The sequence below is a fragment of the Pongo pygmaeus genome, chromosome 8, assembly GCF_028885625.2.
Source record: "Pongo pygmaeus isolate AG05252 chromosome 8, NHGRI_mPonPyg2-v2.0_pri, whole genome shotgun sequence".
Lineage (NCBI taxonomy): Eukaryota > Metazoa > Chordata > Mammalia > Primates > Hominidae > Pongo > Pongo pygmaeus.
In genome coordinates, this window is record NC_072381.2 from 97,469,035 (window position 1) to 97,488,299 (window position 19,265).

At 39.7% G+C, this 19,265-nt stretch overlaps 1 protein-coding gene across 1 annotated transcript in view; it reads left to right on the forward strand.

Annotated features, from left to right (window-relative positions):
* Positions 1 to 19,040, forward strand: part of MARCHF5 (membrane associated ring-CH-type finger 5) — a 62,362-nt gene extending 43,322 nt beyond the window's left edge. Inside the window, exons 3-6 of the mRNA XM_054436215.2 lie at positions 5,638 to 5,768; positions 14,412 to 14,595; positions 14,737 to 14,903; positions 16,157 to 19,040. Coding sequence (XP_054292190.1) covers positions 5,638 to 5,768; positions 14,412 to 14,595; positions 14,737 to 14,903; positions 16,157 to 16,273 — 599 coding nt within the window. The 3' untranslated portion in view covers positions 16,274 to 19,040. The remainder of the gene's footprint in view (positions 1 to 5,637; positions 5,769 to 14,411; positions 14,596 to 14,736; positions 14,904 to 16,156) is intronic.
* The last annotated feature ends 225 nt before the right edge of the window (positions 19,041 to 19,265 follow it).

The window sequence follows — 19,265 nt, forward strand, 5'->3', positions numbered from 1 at the left end:
GTGTTGAGGCCCACTAAGGCATTAAAAATTCAATAATACCTTTTGAAAATATTGAAACTTTCTTACGCCCTTATATATTTAACTTGTAAGGTACATTTATTATAGTTCTTCCTCTCCACCAGAATTAAGGTTTTCAAAGGCTGCTGTCTTGCCTTTTTCCACTTCCCATACCTTTTTGTGGTGTAATCTGACAGCAATAAGAATCTAGTAACTGTTGCTTTTTTCCTAAGTTTACGACCCCTGGCCCCAAGTCATGAGATGGTAGCACATAAACTTCATAGGAAGAGTATGAATTAGAGACTGTCCTCCAAAAGATTTCAGTGATTGTTCTTACTCACCAAATAGCTTGCCAGATAATCTTTAGCTCTCAGAAATACCTCCCCTGGGTGGCAGTTTATTATTCAAATGGTATGCTTAGCACTAGGCATTTATCTTTTCTTTTAAATATTAAGCTAATCTTAGACTAGTGTCTGGAAAAGCCTTAAGAGATTTAGACAAAGTAAATTTAAGAGAAAAGCCAAGACAGAATTTTGTCAGAAAAACTAGAATTAGGTGCTATAAAATGCAACCTGTGCCTCCATTTTATCTGGTACATCTTTTGTCTATAACACAAGAGATAAGTAGAAAATTTCCAAAGAGGAAATATGAAGACTTTTTTTTAAAGAATTCACACCCAATGATTCAGGAAGAAAATTGAGCTTGTTAGAACCTTCTGAGATCTTCCAAGGAAAAACAAGAAAAACAATTCAAACATCTGTAGGCTGTCACTGTTCATGATAGATAAAAGTAATAGTGATGGGTTATATTTTAGGAATTATGCTTTCATTCAAATATTTGAATTTTTTTTTATGGAATTATATTGCTTTACTCCATCAGTAGGTAGTTCCAAGTACAAGACAATTCAGTTCAACAAATGATTGAGAGTAGTAGGAACTTGGGGTAGATCAGTGATCAAAACAAAGATCATTTTCCCTTTGGAGGTTTGTTTTTGTTTTTGTTTTTGTTTTGAGACAGAATTTCGCTCTTGTTGCCCAGGCTGGAGTGCAATGGTGCCATCTCAGCTCACTGCAACCTCTGCCTCCCAGGTTCAAGCGATTCTCCTGCCTCAGCCTCCTGAGTAGCTAGGATTACAGGCGCGCACCACCACGCCCGGCTAATTGTTTGTATTTTTAGTAGAAACGGGGTTTCACCATGTTAGCCAGGCTGGTCTCAAACTCCTGACCTCAGGTGATCCGCCCACCTTGGCCTCCCAAAGTGCTGGGATTACAGGTGGGAGCCACCGCGCCCGGCCTGGAGCTTATTTTCAGATGCAAAAATCAGCAAACGTTTCTGTAAAGAACCAGATAGTAAATATTTTAGACTTTGCATATGCCCATGTTCCAGTAAAACTTAATTTACAAAAACAGGCAGATGTCTGAATTTAGCATACAGGCCCTAGTTTCCCAACCTCTGTTACAGTAAGTGGAAACATAATTAATATGTAAATTAGGGTATGTTATGTGATAAGTGCTTTGGGAAAAAGAAAAATAGAGCAAGGTAATCAAATGGGGAGTGTGATGAAGTAGGGGTTCGTAGGGTGGGCTTCATTGAAGTCAAGAAGAAGAAGAAGGGGCATGGTGGCACACACCTGTAGTCTCAGCTACTCAAGAGGCTTAGATAGGAGGATCACTTCAGCCAGTGGTTTGAAGCCAGCCTGGGCAATGTAATAGTGAGACTCCATGTCTAAAAAGAGAAAAAAGAGAAAGAACCAGCAAAGGAGACTGAAAATTGAGTAGTGAAATAGAAAGAAAAACAAGAGATGTTCTGGGGTTGGCCCAGTGGCTTACTCCTGTAATCCCAGCACTTTGGAAGGCCAAGGTGGGCAGATCGCTTGAGCCTAAGAATTTGAGACCAGCCTAGGCAACATGGCGAAACCTCATCTCTGCAAAAAATACAAAGGTTAGCCAGGCATGGTGGTGCACACCTGTAATCCCAGCTACTTGGCAGGCTGAAGCAGAGGACTGCTTGAGCCTAGGAGGCGGAAATTACAGTGAGCCAAGATGACACCATTGCGATCCCGCCTGGGTGACAGAGTGAGACTCTCTCAAAAAAAAAAAAAAAAAGAGGAAAACTGAGATTAGATTTGGCTAAATGGAGGTTGTTAGTGATCTTGATAAGCAGTTTTGGTGGAGTGGGTTCAAAACTAAGGAGAGAGACAGAGGGCCGGGAGCAGTGGCTCACGCCTGTAATCCCAACACTTCGGGAGGCTGAGGCGGGCGGATCACCTGAAGTCGGGAGTTCAAGACCAATCTGACAAATATGGAGAAACCCTGTCTCTACTAAAAATACAAAATTAGCCAGGCGTGGTGGCACATAACTGTAATCCCAGCCACTCAGGAGGCTGAGGCAGGAGAATCGCTTGAACCCAGGAGGCAGAGGTTACAGCAGTGAGCCGAGATCGTGCCATTGCATTCCACCCTGGGCAACAAGAGCAAAACTCCATCTCAAAAAAAAAAAAACATATACAATTCTTCTGGGGAATTTTGTTGCAAAGGGAGCAATGAAATGAAGCAGTGGGGCAAAAAGGCTCAAGAAAAGAATTTGGTTTTAATTTTTTTTTTTAAATACGGAAGAAATAATAGCATGTTTGTTTGATGAGGATCCAGTAAAGAGTAGGGAGAAATGATGTAGGATAGTGGGAGAGAATTGCTGGAGCTGTGGCCTTGAGTTGGTGAGGGGATAGGATCATCTAGTACATAAGTGAGGGGATTGACTTCAGATGGGTGGAATATTGGTTGATGGGTACATGTGCTGGAGAGTGTCGGTAAATGTTCTCTTATGGCTTCAGTTTTCTGATTAAAAAATTACCAGGCCAGGCATGGTGGCACATGCCTGTAATCCTAGCACTTTGGGAAACTGAAGTGGGAGGATTGCTTGAGCCTAGGAGTTCCAGACCAGCCTGGGCAACACAGGGAGACCCCATCTCTACCAAAAAAAAAAAAAAAATTTTTAAATAAATAAAATTAGCCAAGCATGGTGGTGCACATCTGTGGTCCCAGCTACTTGGGGGGCTGAGGTGGGAGGCTCGCTTGAGCTGGGGAGGTCAAGGCTGCAGTGAGCCATAATCATGCCACTGTACTCTAGTGTGGGTGCCAGAGCAAGACCCTGTCTCAAAAAAAAAAAAAAGAAAAAAATCGAATTATCAACAATACGAAGGTTGAAGTGCTGAGGTTTTATATATACTTACTGTCTTTAACTTCTACTACTAGCATTTGAGGGATCTTTGGTGACTAAGATGACTTTTATTGTGCTTCCTGAAGGAGTTATAAACTTAACCCAGCAAATTTGTATGTTTTGAGAATTCAGCACTATATTCTGAGATTAAATAATGATGCATGTAATAATGCCTTTGGCACAGCACACAGTCTCATATAGACCCTCAAGAAATGCTAACTATTTATTAGAGGATATAGAGTTGGTGTGCACTAAATTAGACTTATTTCATCTCTCTGGTCCCAAAAGATACCTTATCGTTGTTTTAAATGTTATATAAGTTAGAGCTTGACAGTAATAAGTAAATATGCTATACGTATTATAAATGACAGGTCCTTTGACATCTCTTCTAATGTTCTCTCTACTTTACAATGTATAGTCTGTCTTCATACAGTGACATAGCAATATTATTGGCTCCAGTGATCAGCAGGGAGTCTTGATCAGAGGATCCATAGATGGATGCTTTGTTCTTACATGTTTAATTATTTTATCATCAGAATCCTATGTTAATTTATTTGTATAGGGAAAATAAACTGTTTTTGTGTGTAGCATTTGCCTTTAGATTATAAGCTCCCAGAAGGTAGGTAATAATTCTTACACATTTCTAAGAAGTTTTCATATTTTTTTGGTAGCTCACAACACCTGTAATCTCAGCTACTTGGGAGGCTGAGACAGGAGAATCACTTGAACCCAGGAGGCGGAGGTTGTAGTGAGCCGAGATTGTGCCACTGCACTCCAGCCTGGGCAACAAAGCAAAACTCTGTCTCAAAAAAAAAAAATTAAATTAAAAAAATAAACTTACGGCCAGATGCAGTGGCTCATGCCTGTAATCCCAGCACTTTTGGAGGCCGAGGTAGGTGGATCACCTGAGGTCAGGAGTTCAAGACCAACCTGGCCAACAGGGTGAAACCCCATCTCTACTAAAAATACAAAAATTAGTTGGGCGTGGTGGCGCACGCCTGTAATCCCAGCTACCTGAAAGGCTGAGGCAGGAGGATCACTTGAGCCCAGGAGGCGGAGGGTGCAGTGAGCCGAGATCCTGCCATTGCACCCCAGACTGGGTGACACAGTGAGACTGTGTCTCAAAAATAAATAGCTGGCCGGGTGCGGTGGCTCACACCTGTAATCCCAGCACTTTGGGAGGCTGAGGTGGGTGGATCACCTGAGGTCAAGAGTTCGAGACCAACCTGACTAACATGGTGAAACCCCGTCTCTACTAAAAATACAAAAATTAGCTGGGTATGGTGGCAGACGCCTATAATCCCAGCTACTCAGGACGCTGAGGCAGGAAAATCGCTTGAACCCAAGAGGCGGAGGTTGCAGTGAGCCAAGATCGCACCATTGCACTCCAGCCTGGGCGACAGAGTGAGACTCCATCTCAAAAAATAATAAAAATAATAAATAAATAAACTTAGATATTCAGTTATATTTGGCCTTTAAATCAGGGCTGAGACCCTTCCATTCTTCTGGAAAATTCTGGAGCTAAATTATACTGGGCTTAGTGGCAGTCAGAATACCTCCAAATGCTGCTTTTCCAAATAACTTTCAGAAGGAAGTAGTAGTCAGATTTCAGAGTAAGCATATAATAATAGAACATAATTGGTACATACAGCTGTTGGAATGCTATAAAAACTGACTTCATAATCATAAAAAGAAATTTGTTAGAGAATAATATTCAATTAAATATAGCATATTGAAAATCAAAGAGAGATAAATTGACTTTATATAAATACAAGAAAATGGCCCTGGTTACCTTTATATACTGTATCAAGGTGTACAGTGAGTGAAGTCAGAGAAATGATATTCTTACCAAATACGAGAGAATCTAATTGTTGCCAGGAATTTGATGGAAGAAGCAAGCTGAAATGACCATTTCACTCTACCGTGGCCAGTATGATTAAGAGATGAAAGTGAGAGGACTATTTCCTTTATAAGAAGCAACTATATTTGAGACTCTAATTTTAGGTTCAATAATAAAGGTAATTTGAGGAGGCTGTTTACGAGAATGTATGAAGTAATATTTAGCTATTCGTCCAAATGACTGAGAAATTCTAAACTATTCTAGTCTAGGTTCCCATCAAATTTATAACAGTTATTTCTAAAGCATCAAAACATCCAACTTCATGAAAGTATTTTAGGGTGAGTGTAGTAGCTCATGCCTGTAATCCCAACATTTTGGGAGACCAAGGCAAGAGGATCACTTGAACCCAGAAGTTTGAGGCTATAGTGAGCTATGATCATGCCACTACACTATAATCTGGATGACAAAGTGAGACCCTGTCTCTTGTTGGGGGGAAGGTATTTTAGATCTATAGAAAATATCAAACAAGTCATTTTAAAAGTTCACCCTGTGTTGAACCTTTACTTCTTTTCTTTGTGTTGTAGGTCCAGTGGTTTACGTCTTGGATCTTGCAGATAGACTGATCTCAAAAGCCTGTCCATTTGCTGCAGCAGGAATAATGGTCGGCTCTATCTATTGGACAGCTGTGACTTATGGAGCAGTGACAGTGATGCAGGTTCACTATTTTACCTATATAGTGATATTACTTGGTGTGAAGATCTATTAAAACATTTTTTGTTAGACATTTAAAAGTGTATTATTTTGAATAAGAAATAACATTCTCATGTTCTTTCTAAATGTTATTTCCCCTACTTTTTCTTTACCCAAAAAGGAGCATATTATAGCTGTATCTCCCTTTTTTCGTAGTGAATCTTAGAGATCATTTCATATAAGTATGCAGAAATCTGCATAACATTCTATCTATAGAATTACAGCCATTTACTAACCAACTTGTCTCTTGTGGATAGACGTGTAGTTAGTCCAGTGTTTTGCTATAAAAACAGTGCTGCATAGCTTGCAATCCCAGCACTTCGGGAGGCCGAGGCAGGTGGATCACCTGAGGTCAGGAGTTCGAGACCAGCCTGGCCAACATGGTGAAACCCCATCTCTACTAAAAATACAAAAATTAGCTGGGAGTGGTGGCAGGCTCCTGTAATCCCAGCTACTCGGGAGGCTGAGGCAGTGAATTGCTTGAACCCAGGAGCCAGAGGTTGCAGTGAGCCAAGATCACACACCACTGCACTCCAGCATAGGCGACAGAGCGAGACTCCATCTCAAAAAAAACAGTGCTACATAGAACTTGGATAAGTGGTCAAAAATAAAAATTAAAAAAAGAAAAACAGTGCTACAATCAGTAACTGCTGCTGAATATTAGAGAGACATAAATTTCAAAATTTAGTCCCAAGCCCTTGACTCTTCTTTTTATACCTTCTTCTTAAAGATTTCCAGCTATCAACTTAGTTTTTTTTGTGTTCAGGTCTTTTGTCCTATTCTTTTCTCAAATCCAGTGCTGCAATGATCTCTTGTGACTTCATACTCAAAATTATTGAAATCAAACTTGTCATTTCTTCCATTTGAAACCTAAATTTATTCTCCGTCATCGTTCCTTTGTTTCTGTTTCTATTTTCCCATCTATAGTTTACATCCTTTTTTTTTTTTTTTTGAGACAAGGTCTTGCTCTATATAGCCCAGATTGGGCATGCAGTGGCATAATCATGGCTCACTGCAGCCTCAACTTCCTGGGCTCAGTCATCTGTCCACCTTAGCCTCCCTAGTAGCTGGAACTACGGGTGTGTGCCTCCACGCCGAGCTACTTTTTTCTAAGGATGGTGGGAGGGGTCTAACTATGTTGCCAAGGCTGATCTCAAACTCCTGGGCTCAAGTGATCCTCCCGCTTCAGCCTCCCAAAGTGTCCCAAAGTGCTGGAGGTACAGGTGTGAGCCACAGCACCCAGCCCATCCTACATTTTTAGAATTACATTTGACTCTTCACCCCCCTCAATATACCCCACAAACCGCCCCCCGACAAAACAAAGTCTTACTCTGTCACCAAGGCTGGAGTACAGTGGCACAATCAAGGCTCACTGCAGCCTTACTCCTGGGCTCAAACGATCCTTCTGCTTCAACCTCCCAAGTAGCTGGGACTACAGGCACACACCACTATACCCAGCTAATTTTTTATTTTTTGTAGAGATGGGGTCTTGCTGTGTTGTACAGACTGGTCTCAACCTCCTGGCCTCAAGTGATCCTCCCGCCTCAGCTTCCCAAAGTGCTGGGATCACAAGCCTAGTGAGCCCATCTGGCCTAGTCTTTCTATTTTATAGCCTTCTATTCAGTCCACTGACCAAATCCAAGCAGTTTTTCCATTTTGGTGTGTGTTGTATCTGTGGCGTCCTTTCCACAATCTTTACCACCTGACTTCTTGTCACTTCATCATACCTGGATGGCTAAAGGACCTTCTTGGTTTATCTGACTTCATGTTCTTCTATCAATCCATCCTTCCAAATGAATCCTCTTAAAATAGTACCTTCAAAATCTTACTCCCCAGCTTAACATCTCCATTGCCTTAAGTAGTAGTCTTCAAGAGCAGCATCTAGATTGGTTAAGTGTTTCCTAAGTAACTCTGTAGTAGTGAACACACTTAGGTTTGTAGATGATATAATTTGCTTTTCTTTAATATAAGTTAGAATTTACATGAACAAAAAAGGAATGCTTGGAATTTTACCTAATATTCCAGGAACTGCATATGTATTTATGCCAGGGTCAAACCTTTATGGCTTGCTCCATTAATGGTCATGGTGAGACAGAGTATTATGAGACTTCCTTATAAAATGATGATGACATCCCAAAAATATGGATACAGTTACTGAAATGAATCACAAACAGTGAAACATCATTTGACGTGAGTGTCGTGAATAAAGTTTGAGAACCACTGACTTGAACTTTAGCCTGATTTGATACACAGGGTCCTCTGTAATCGTACTTCGTTCTGCTTTAAGGCCTGTTGGGCTGTCTCCTCCAACTCATCCTTATGTTGTGTAGTTTTTTACCTCTGTCCTTTGGCTTACGTCACCTTCCCGACCTAATACCTGCCCTTTTAGTCTTCTGTGTACTTATCCAAATCTAAACCCTCCTTCCAGGCTTAGCTAGCTTTCCTCCATAGAACTTACAGGCAACTCCTGCCTGCTGTGATTCCTTCTTCCTCCACATTCATGACATTTTTATTCCTCAAATGGCAGCTAGTCCTGCCCTGATGAAGTGACATTTCTTATATAGATTATCTGTTTAACTTTTCTTGTTTTTAGGCCTTATTTTTCCTGTTAGGAGGTAATTTCCTTGAAAGCAGAGTCCATTTTATGCTTCTGTATTCCCTGTTACAGCATCTACATAGAAACTAACACATTAAAGGGTTTCATAAATCTTTGTGGTTTTGTTTTTTGTTTTTTTGTTTGAGACGGAGTTTCGCTCTTGTTGTCCAGGCTGGAGTACAGTGGCGTGATCTCAGCTCACCGCAACCTCCGCCTTCCAGGTTCAAGTGATTCTCCTGCCTCAGCCTCCCGAGTAGCTGGGATTACAGGCATGTGCCACCACGCCCAGCTAATTTTGTATTTTTAGTAGAGATGGGGTTTCACCATGTTGGTCAGGCTGGTCTGGAACTCCTGACCTTAGATGATCTGCCTGCCTCTGCCTCCCAAAGTGCTGGGATTACAGGTGTGAGCCACTGCACCCGGCAGTGTTTATGTTTTTTATGTGACCACTTCAAATAATGAGTATTAGTACATCACCTGAGGAGGAAGGATCAGGATGATTTACTAAGACTGAGAAAGACATAGAAACTTAGAGCAGATTATACGTTATTTAATGTACAAATACATTATATAGATACATATATTTTGCAAATGAGATTGAGTTATTTTCTTAAGACTTTATTGACCATGAGAAGTGAGATGGCTCTTTGTTAAGAAAGGCTTTTAGGCTGGCACAATGTTAAAAGAATTTTGATAATTAATGGGGCAGTTATTAAAGTGGCACTTATTAAAACACAAATAAATTGAAAACTGATCCCCAGCATCAAGGGATATAGTCCAAGATATAGTCCAAGACAAGACATTCATAAATGAAACCACTGGAGAACAGTTACAGGTTAGATAAATAAATGTGATAAATAAATGTGATAAGAGGGCAGAAGACTATATAAACAATATTTTAATTCACTAAAAGTGAAAGATCATTTGATTTGAAATTATGAGAAAAGTCTTGAGCTAACCCTTAAAGGAAATAATTTGAATTGGTAGAATAAAATAAGCAAGGAAGCAAAAACTATAGTACACATATATTATGTGTTACCATTTAGAAATAACCTTCACATGTACTGTCTCACTTGATAAGATTTTTTTTTTTTTAGCCCAGAAATGAGACTAGCTATGACAGTAGGTGGGTAGTGTTGTGTGATTTAAGAGTATTGGGAAGATGACTTTTACCTTTCCGAGCACATATGATAGAGAATGTGCCCCTCTATACCATCAGTAGTATTTAGGATTTGCCTTCTAACGCTTGATTGTTTTTCCTCTGCTTCCTTAACAACCCTGCAGTACAAGTAAACCAAATTAAGGAATCAGATCACTGTTATTTTCCCATTTATTTTCTTTCCTTCTCCATGGACCTGTCATAGAATCAGTACTTTTTAGTTGTGGGGAACTTGAATAGGACCTTCCTCTTGCATTTTTATTGAAAAGACAACACAATAATTTTTTTTCCCGGCACTGGATTGAACACCTAGCACTGATGCATTTAACCCTTGCAACAATTTTATGACATAGATTATTATTATAAATTATTCCTAGTTTACTGGTTTAGAGAGTTTACATGTCCAGTGCCACACAGCAGAGAAGAAGCATTAGGACTCCTGTCCCTTGGCTCCTTAAGTGAAGCCTTGTCCCAGAGGCAGCTGGAACATTTTATCCTGGAACAGTGGAACCTTAATATTTAGCCTAGTTCCCATTTTTGCCTCTAGTGCAAAGACAGCCCCCATTAGCATTGCCCATTCTTAATTACAGTACTTACTTATCCTTGATTCTGATTTAAAAAAAAAAACAAAACCCTGTTATTTCATCACTGTTTCATCCTCTTGTTAGGATTCTGGCCAGGTGCTGTAGCTCATGCCTGTAATCCCAGCACTTTGGGAAGCTGAGGCAGGCAGAACCCTTGAGGCCAGGAGTTGGAGACCAGCCTGGCCAACGTGATGAAACCTCATCTCTACCAAAAATACAAAGAAAAAATTAGGCATAGTGGCTATATTCCCAGCTACTCCGGATGCTGAGGCGTGAGAATCACTTGAACCTGGGAGGCAGAGGTTGTAGTGAGCCAAGATTGCACTCCAGCCTGGGCGACAGAGCAAGACTCTGTCTCTAATTAATTAATGTAGAATTCTAATAGTACTTTAAAAGCTTAGACCTTAATTAAAACTCATAGCCTTTCAGCAGCAATGAACTGCAGGCCTACCTAGATATGAAGATCTAGCTTTTAGCCCTTCTGCAGGAAAAACAAAAACAAAAAATTATTTTTCTCTAAACCTGCAATTCTATAGGTCTTTTGTTTTTCTTTTTTTTTTTCTTTTTCTTTTTTTTTTTTTTTTTTTGAGACAGAGTCTCATTCTGTTACCCAGGCTGGAATGCAGTGGCACAGTCACGGCTCACTGCATCCTCGAACTCCCTGGGCTCAGGTGATCCTCCTACCTCAGCCTTCTGCACAGCTGGGACTACATTCACATGCCACCATGCCCTGCTAATTTTTGTATTTTTTGTAGAGACAGGGTTTCACCATGTTGCCCAGGCCAGTCTCAAACTCCTAGACTCAAGCTACCCACCTACCTTAGCCTCCCAAAGTGCTTGGATTACAGGCGCCCAGGCCAGTCTCAAACTCCTAGACTCAAGCTACCCACCTACCTTAGCCTCCCAAAGTGCTTGGATTACAGGCGTGAGCCACTGTGCCCAGCCAGGCGTTTATTTTATACATAGATAACAAATTCTTAGACATTCTATATAATTCCTGGAGCTTACCCCAAAATTGAAGTCTTAAAAATAATGTTTTTAAATCTTGGGACAAGAAAGCAGAATGTATGTGATTACACACAGGTTCACTGACTTTGTATTGGCCAAAATTAAATCAGGCCCATTGCTTAATCACCTTTCATTTATTGCCCCTGAGTATGACTATTTTAGCAGGTGGTGTACTGCAGGTGTTATACTACCTTATTTCTTCACAGTATATATATTTGCACACTTGTTTGGTTTGATTTTCTCTCACTTTCAAAAGACATCTGTTTAACCTGCCATTTTAGCCCCAGCACAAAATCATTATTCAGTTGAATGAATGAATGCATGTGTGAATGATGAGCCTCATCCCACTTCTAACTTGCTTGAGCACGGGGCATCTCTCTTCACTTTAGTTGTAACAAGTGAAATACTGGGTCTTTGCTCACTCTTTGCCCTATTTCCTTCCTTTTTTTTTTTTTTTTTTGAGATGGAGTTTCACTCTTGTTGCTCAGGCTGATGCAATCTCGGCTCACTGCAACCTCCACCTCTTGGGTTCAAGCGATTCTCCTGCTTCAGCCTCCCGAGTAGTTGGGATTACAGATGACCACCACCACGCCTGGCTTGTATTTTTAATAGAAACGGGGTTTCACCATGTTGGCCAGGCTGGTCTCAAACTCCTGACCTCAGGTGATCCGCCTGCCTCAGCCTCCCAAAGTGCTAGGATTACAACTGTGAGTCACAGTGCCCAACCCCTACTTCCTTTTTGTTTCCTTATTCTTAAACACCTTATAAGGTTTTTGCTGCTACCCATGAGAAACAAACATCCTCTTGTTCGCTCTAGTCTATACCTGAATATTCAGTCTCCTTTATATTTCTAAACCCAAAAAAAGGACACATAACCCAACAAAGGATTTCTTTCAAATATTCTGAATTTATTTGCTAACACTTTGAGAATATTTAATCATATTTAGTTATAATGTTAGAGTGATCATTATATTGAAATTTTTAATGATATAAAAATAGAATTTCCTAGCCAGACGTGGTGGCACTCATCTGTAGTTCCAGCTCCTCAGGAGGGTGAGGTGGGAAGATTGCTTGAGCCCGGGAGTACAAAGCCAACCTGGGAAACGTAGCAAGACCCTGTCTTTTTTTTCTTTAAAGGAATTTCCTGGCCAGGCACGGTGGGTCATGCCTATAATCCCAGCACTTTGGGGGGCCAAGGCGGGCGGATCACCTGAGGTCAGGAATTCGAGACCAACCTGGCTAACGTGGTGAAACCCCATTTCTACTAAAAATACAAAAAAGTAGCCAGGTGTTGTGGCATGTGCCTGTAATCCCATCTACTCGGGAGGTTGAGGCAGAAGAATAGCTTGAACTCAGGAGGTGGAGGTTGCAGTGAGCCAAGATCATGCCAAGACTGAAACTCCGTCTCAGATAGATAGATGGATGGATGGATGGATGGATGATAGATAGATAGATAGATAGATAGAGAGATAGAGAGATAGATAGAGAGATAGATAGATAGATGGATGATAGAAATTTCCTGGGAAATCATTATAGGTAAAACAGTCATGGCCAGTAACTAAACCAGACCATTTCACTTTAGGGCAACTCAAAAGGATCATCTTCCACATGCAAGATAGGAAGTTGTTAAGTTCTACCTGGAGACACAGAAGAATATCAAATTCGATGACATTATTGACCATTAGGAAGAGGCTAGCCTCCTGCCCTTTAATATTACATCTTAGTTAGATAAATTAACCAAGTGGAAATCTGGACTATATCCATAGCTCAAATTTGGTCCTCTCCACACACTTTCATAAAACATTTTTGGGGCCGGGCACAGTGGCTCACGCCTGTAATCCCAGCACTTTCGGAGGCCGAGGTGAGTGGATCACCTGAGGTCGGGAGTTCGAGATCAGCCTGACCAACGTGCAGAAACCTCGTCTCTACTAAAAATACAAAAATTAGCTGGGCGTGGAGGTGCACGCCTATAATCCCAGCTACTCGAAAGGCTGAGGCAGGAGAATTGCTTGAACCTGGGAGGCAGAGGTTGCAGTGAGCCGAGATCGCACCATTGCACTCCAGCCTGGGCAACGAGAGCAAAAAACTCCGTCTCAAAAAAAAAAAAAAAAAAAATTTTTGGCCAGGCACGGTGGCTCGCGCCTGTAATCCTAGCACTTTGAGAGGCCGAGGCAGGTGGATCACCTGAGGTCAGGAGTTCGAGACCAACCTGGCCAACATGGTGAAACCTCATCTCTACTAAAATACACAAATTAGCTGGGCATGGTGGCATGCCCCTGTAATCCCAGCTACTCGGGAGGCTAAGGCAGAAGAATCACTTGAATCCAGGAGCCGGAGGTTGCAGTGAGCCAAGATCACACCACTGCACTCCAGCCTGGGCAACACAGCAAGACTCCATCTCAAAAACAACAACAAAAAGAGGTAAATTTAAGGCCAAGATTGATGTGGAAGTGAAAAGGATTTTGGAGAGAGGGAAAAGGTAGAAATTCACAAATGCCAATTTTGTATTTCTCGCCTTCTGAGATCTACACCAATTTAGAAATAGCCCCAAGACTAGGATAGGGTAAGGAAAAGATTGTATTAGCTTCATTACCCACATAGATAGGGTACCCTAAAGTTCCTGAATTGGGAAAAATGCCTGGGATCTGTAACCAAAACTGGACCTCCTACTACGGTCCCTCAATTCTAGACCTTGGAAGTGCACTTAAGGAGGGTTAGGTCTGTAGGGTAGACACTTAGCCAGCCAGAGACATCACACCCTATCTTACACACCACTAAGTAAGGAGAAAGAGCCAAAGAGAAATGAGCTTTCAGGCCATCTCTTGAAGGCCAGTCCTACCTCTTGGCTGGCTATGCTTAATCTCCTAGAAGCAAGATCAGGAAAACAGTTGTTTTGCTGGAAGACAAATAGGACTTAGAATTATATCCCAGTTCCGTAGCCCAGTCTAACCAAATCAAATAAAGGAATAGAAGCAACAATCAGAGGTCCCTGCCCCTCTATTGTAATGTAATCAGTCTGGGTCAGCCATTTTAATTTTTATTCCTGTGTGGTATGAAATGGCTTGGGAACTTTGTTTTTCCCATGAATGAGACATTTCTTATAGATAAATCAGGACTGATAGCTTTCCAGCTTATTTTTAAAACTTTTTATTTCTGTGTATTCTTTTGAAATTAAGCATTTTCTATTAAAAAAATAGAGCTTAACATGCAACACCTCATTTGAAAAAGAAGTAATTCTAACATATGCTATCTGTTTCACAGGTTGTAGGTCATAAAGAAGGTCTGGATGTTATGGAGAGAGCTGATCCTTTATTCCTTTTAATTGGACTTCCTACTATTCCTGTCATGCTGATATTAGGCAAGATGATTCGCTGGGAGGACTATGTGCTTAGACTGTGGCGCAAATACTCGAATAAACTACAAATTTTAAATAGTATATTTCCAGGTAAGGCACTGAACTGTGGTTGTAAAGTACATACCAAATTGATCTTATAGAAGAACAATAACATGCTTTTTTAGCCATGTTTGAAGATAATCTAACTCTTCTGATTTATTAGCACTAACGCACTGCATTTTTTTCCTCTAGGGATAGGTTGTCCTGTTCCTCGAATTCCCGCTGAGGCCAATCCGTTAGCAGATCATGTCTCTGCTACTCGAATCTTGTGTGGAGCCCTTGTCTTTCCTACTATTGCGACAATAGTTGGTAAATTGATGTTCAGTAGTGTTAACTCTAATTTACAAAGGACAATCTTGGTAAGATGGCTTTAACATTACTTATATTACCTTGCAAAAGAGAATGAAGTGTATTTGTTTTTAAAAGGTGGGGAACTGTATAAATATTCAGTCTGTGGCTCCTATGCATTAAGCCTCTATTTGAGCCACACTATCATTCAATAGCTTGAGTGGAAATAAAAAGAGGAGAAACCACTGCAGCAGTTCTGGCCTTTTGGAACTATGTTGTAGGTGCTTTCTCTCCTGGCATATGTATGAATCATCACACCTGTCCCTCTTGCCAGTGGGATTACAGTGCTTTACGATCAGACCACCTGGTTCAAATCCCATCAAAGAAATTGTCTTGCTGTGAAATCTAAATCAAATGTCTGGGCTTTTTGTTCCTGTAGTATGGTGATGGTAATAATCAGAATTATTGTGAGGACTGTATAAGTACTAGCACATAGTAAGCACTCATGTTGTTTGCTATTATAGTTACTCCCACTTCTCCCCTCTGGTGGCATGTAACCTGCACGGACCTTGGAGGACTGAACAAAGGAGGCAAACGTGGGAATAAAAGACAAAGACAAGAGAGTATATTTGGAAGAAGGGGTCAGGGGGCACCTTGCCTCTAGTGGACAAGGGCCCTGAGCTTTACACAGCCCTCTGTATTTATTAGGCAAAAGAGAGAGTGAGAAGCAGGGGTGATTGTCCGGTAATTGTCAGTCCAGTCGGCAGTTTGGTTCACAGCAGGCTTGGGAGACTGCATCCTTCGAACAGTAGGCACTAGATTTCCCAGTAGATAACATCAAGGAGCCCTGCACCAGGGAGTGATGGCCCCCAGCAAACCCTTTGGTGGCAGGCGCAGTGTGAGTTTGCTCACATCCTGCATTCATGATAAACAGTTTGCTGTTTGGTCATATAGCCTCCAGTGGAATGCTGAGTTGGTCACGATCCCTTTGGCCTTTCTTGCTCCCAGCAGTGGCACTCTGCACTTAGTGCCCTAGCATTCTTCTTTGTATATCAGAGTATATATAGAACTACATGGAAGAAAGACTAGTCAGAAAGGATAATGGAGAAGGCATCTCTGTCCCCTGTTACCTGTAGTAACAGTGTACAGTCTGTCTCTCTCCCTATCTCATCTCCTAGTAGAAAAAGAAAACTGTTTCATTTGCAGTCATCTGAATTAGTTTAGCATCAAAGCCGATGTCTTTTGTGATCTAAATAAAATTATTTTTATTACTCTGTTTCTCTAAGTCTGCATTATAAAAAGCTAATTTTCCTTTTTATTTTAGGGTGGAATTGCGTTTGTTGCCATAAAAGGAGCATTTAAAGTTTACTTCAAACAGCAGCAATATTTACGACAGGCACACCGCAAAATTCTGAATTATCCAGAACAAGAAGAAGCATAAAACTGACTTCTGGTTGTTCTGCAGTTCTCTCATCCTTATGAATCTGTTGTGTTGTTTTGATTCCATCATTAATGCACTTGTGGAGACTTGTGATAAGCTGCTGCTCCTATATTTTTTAAGAAATATAATAAAGCACTTAGGGCAGGGGAAATCATCTCGGTAATCACGGAACCTAAGGATGTGATTTGTTTTCATTGTTTGTATGTACTACTTTTATGGCAGTCATATGAACCATTATCTTAGCATGGTAAACCTGGGTTTTGTTCATATTTTCTCCAGACAGAAATGCAAAGATCAAACTGTGCAAATATTTAAAAAAATGCACATGCTGTTTTATTCAAATGCCTCTTTTGTACATGTTCATGTTTAGTGTTTCTCAGAATCAGCAACTCAATTAAGGTACTATGAGGATTTTTCTCACTGACATAATTTGATTACATACTAAATAAGAGGATATGTTAATATGAGGAAATGTAAATTAAATTAGTTATAAATAAATAACCAAAAATGTATGTAAACATTCAAATGATTATCTGAACAAATGAGATTTTGTGGTGTTTTCTTTAACCCATGTGATGTCCTCCAAAATGGGTAGGGTAAAAATTCACAGGGCTTCCAGATCACTTTTTCAATATTAAATTTTATTTTCATAATGTTGACATCTCATACTTCATGAAGCAATTTTGACTCATGCAGTCTTGATTTGTGTGTGTGTGTGTGTGTGTGTGTGTGTGTGTGTTTCAGTGTTTCATCAGGTCCATCTCTGGGAGTTTTTTCAAACCATATTTCTAGAAATTACAGCTGCCAGTTTATAGTAGTTTGAGCAGAGGATGATTTGCAAAAATAAAAATAAAGTTATTTTACGCTCCTCTTCCATTGATTCAGTTATTGAGATATTCGTTGATCACCTCCTATTTCCCAGGCACTGTGCAGAGTGCTGTAGGACATAGTAGTGAACAAGACAGACTTGGTCCAAGCTCTTACAGAGTTGACAGTCTAGTTTCAGCACATAGAAAACCAGCAGTGAATAAACCAAGGTGAGGCCTTGAGCTCTTTGTTTTTATATTAATGAGGAGAAAAGTATGAAAACAAGAAGTCTTAAGTAAATATTGAGGTCATTGTTTTTGGCTTAAGTTTATTATAGAAAACCAACACTGATGTTTTTAGATTTTAATTGTTGTCATATTGATGAGGCTAGCACCTTAATCACTGTTTAGTTTTGTATTCATTTTTAAAAGCAATTATTTAAGCCATTTTCAATAGATTGGCCATTTTAATGTTCAGCAACCTGAATGGTTATTTTTGTTAATTAAAATTAAATTTTTAAGAGATATTTTCAAAACCCTATTTATTTTCTTGTTCACAGTAATGCATGACAATAATAAATGTTTCCCCTTACTGATAAGTGGCCACTTTAGGAGTGTAGCAAATATAGATTGAGCTATGTTAGTTTGCAATAATATATGTTAACTTTAGTAATTAAAGATTGGTTTCTATAGTATGAATGTCTTAATTTTGAGTTATATGATGTTTATTTGAATGACTGTTGAACATCAAATTTGTATTATTTGGAGATGAAGAGAAGATTTGACTAACAGTGAGCCTTATTAAGAACACTACTACAGTTCTGAAGGGGAAATATAACATCTATGATTATATATTTTAAAAACTTAGATTATAGGCTGTAATTATAAAATATATTGGCTTTTGTTTTCAATGTGAAAAGATACATTAAATGGACATATCTTGCAAAATTTTGTTATATAGAACAGTTTTTAGGCAGCCGTTACTAAAATTATGCAAACACACAGTTCCCCATTTACTACTTTAATGCCCTTGACAGGGAGTAGCTGCTTGGGTTTATAGGTATTAGGGCTCATGAAGGCCGGGGAACAACTCTAATCCTTTTGGGGCAGGAGGGAGGGTTTTTTTAGGGTTGTGGGGAGGGAACTGCAAGTGCCTGAGGACCAGAGTGGCCTCTAGCCCTGAATTGAACACTTTTAAACCTAAAGAGCCTTATTATTATTAGCTCAAGAAATACCACATGCCAGTCTTTCCAGGAAGGTGACCTGCCTGACCATGAAGCAACAAAAGAACATAGGCAGACTTAAAGTTGGATAGACCTGGGTTCAAATCATAGTTCAGCTTTCAATAACTGTATGTATGATTTTGGCTAAAGAATTTGACTTTCTCTTAACTGCAGTTTTCTTAATCTTTGAAATGCAAGTAATGTTTATCTCAGAAGACTATTTCTAGGATTAACTGAGAGATTAAAGGAACAGCAGCACTTAGGCTCAAAATCGCCCCTACAGAGCAGTAGTTGTTTCTTAATTGCTAAGTAATCTGTTTGCACTCTAGGAAAAGTAAATGAAGAGGTAAAAGAAAGGCATTAGGGGACAAATGAAAGAGATGATGTAGATTTTTCGGATGGGTGGTTATATTTGATTTTCCAGTTTATTTTCTTATTTCTTTACTGTGTTATTTCTAGAAACTTTAATGTTTTAAACCTCTTTTATAGAATTCAATGATGACTAATAGAATTCTATTCTTTTCAAAAGTTAACTTATCTCCAAAGTGGCTGAAAATATTGTTTACCATTACATGATTATGAAATGACTGTGAAGAATATAAAATTAAACTTAGTGACTTAATTAGTCACTGCCTTGCTAACTTTGCTGTAATTTTTTTTAAACGTCTTGTTTTTAATATAGCAAACTATCTCTATACTGGCTGGATTAGGTTAAATAAAGAATTTTTATGTTCTCTAGGTGTACTTTGTTAAATCTCAAAACATTCTGTACATACATGATTTTTTTTAATCACAGTTATCGAGATACTAGTTTTTGTAAGTAAAAGTAATCTGAATTTTAAAAAAAAAACTGTATGGAAGAATTTGTCCTAATTTTGTAAACAGGCTAGCCTATATTCTAAGTATGTTCTAATGACTAAACTATATCCCCACTCACCCACCCTCAAAGCCTCTTGCACTGAG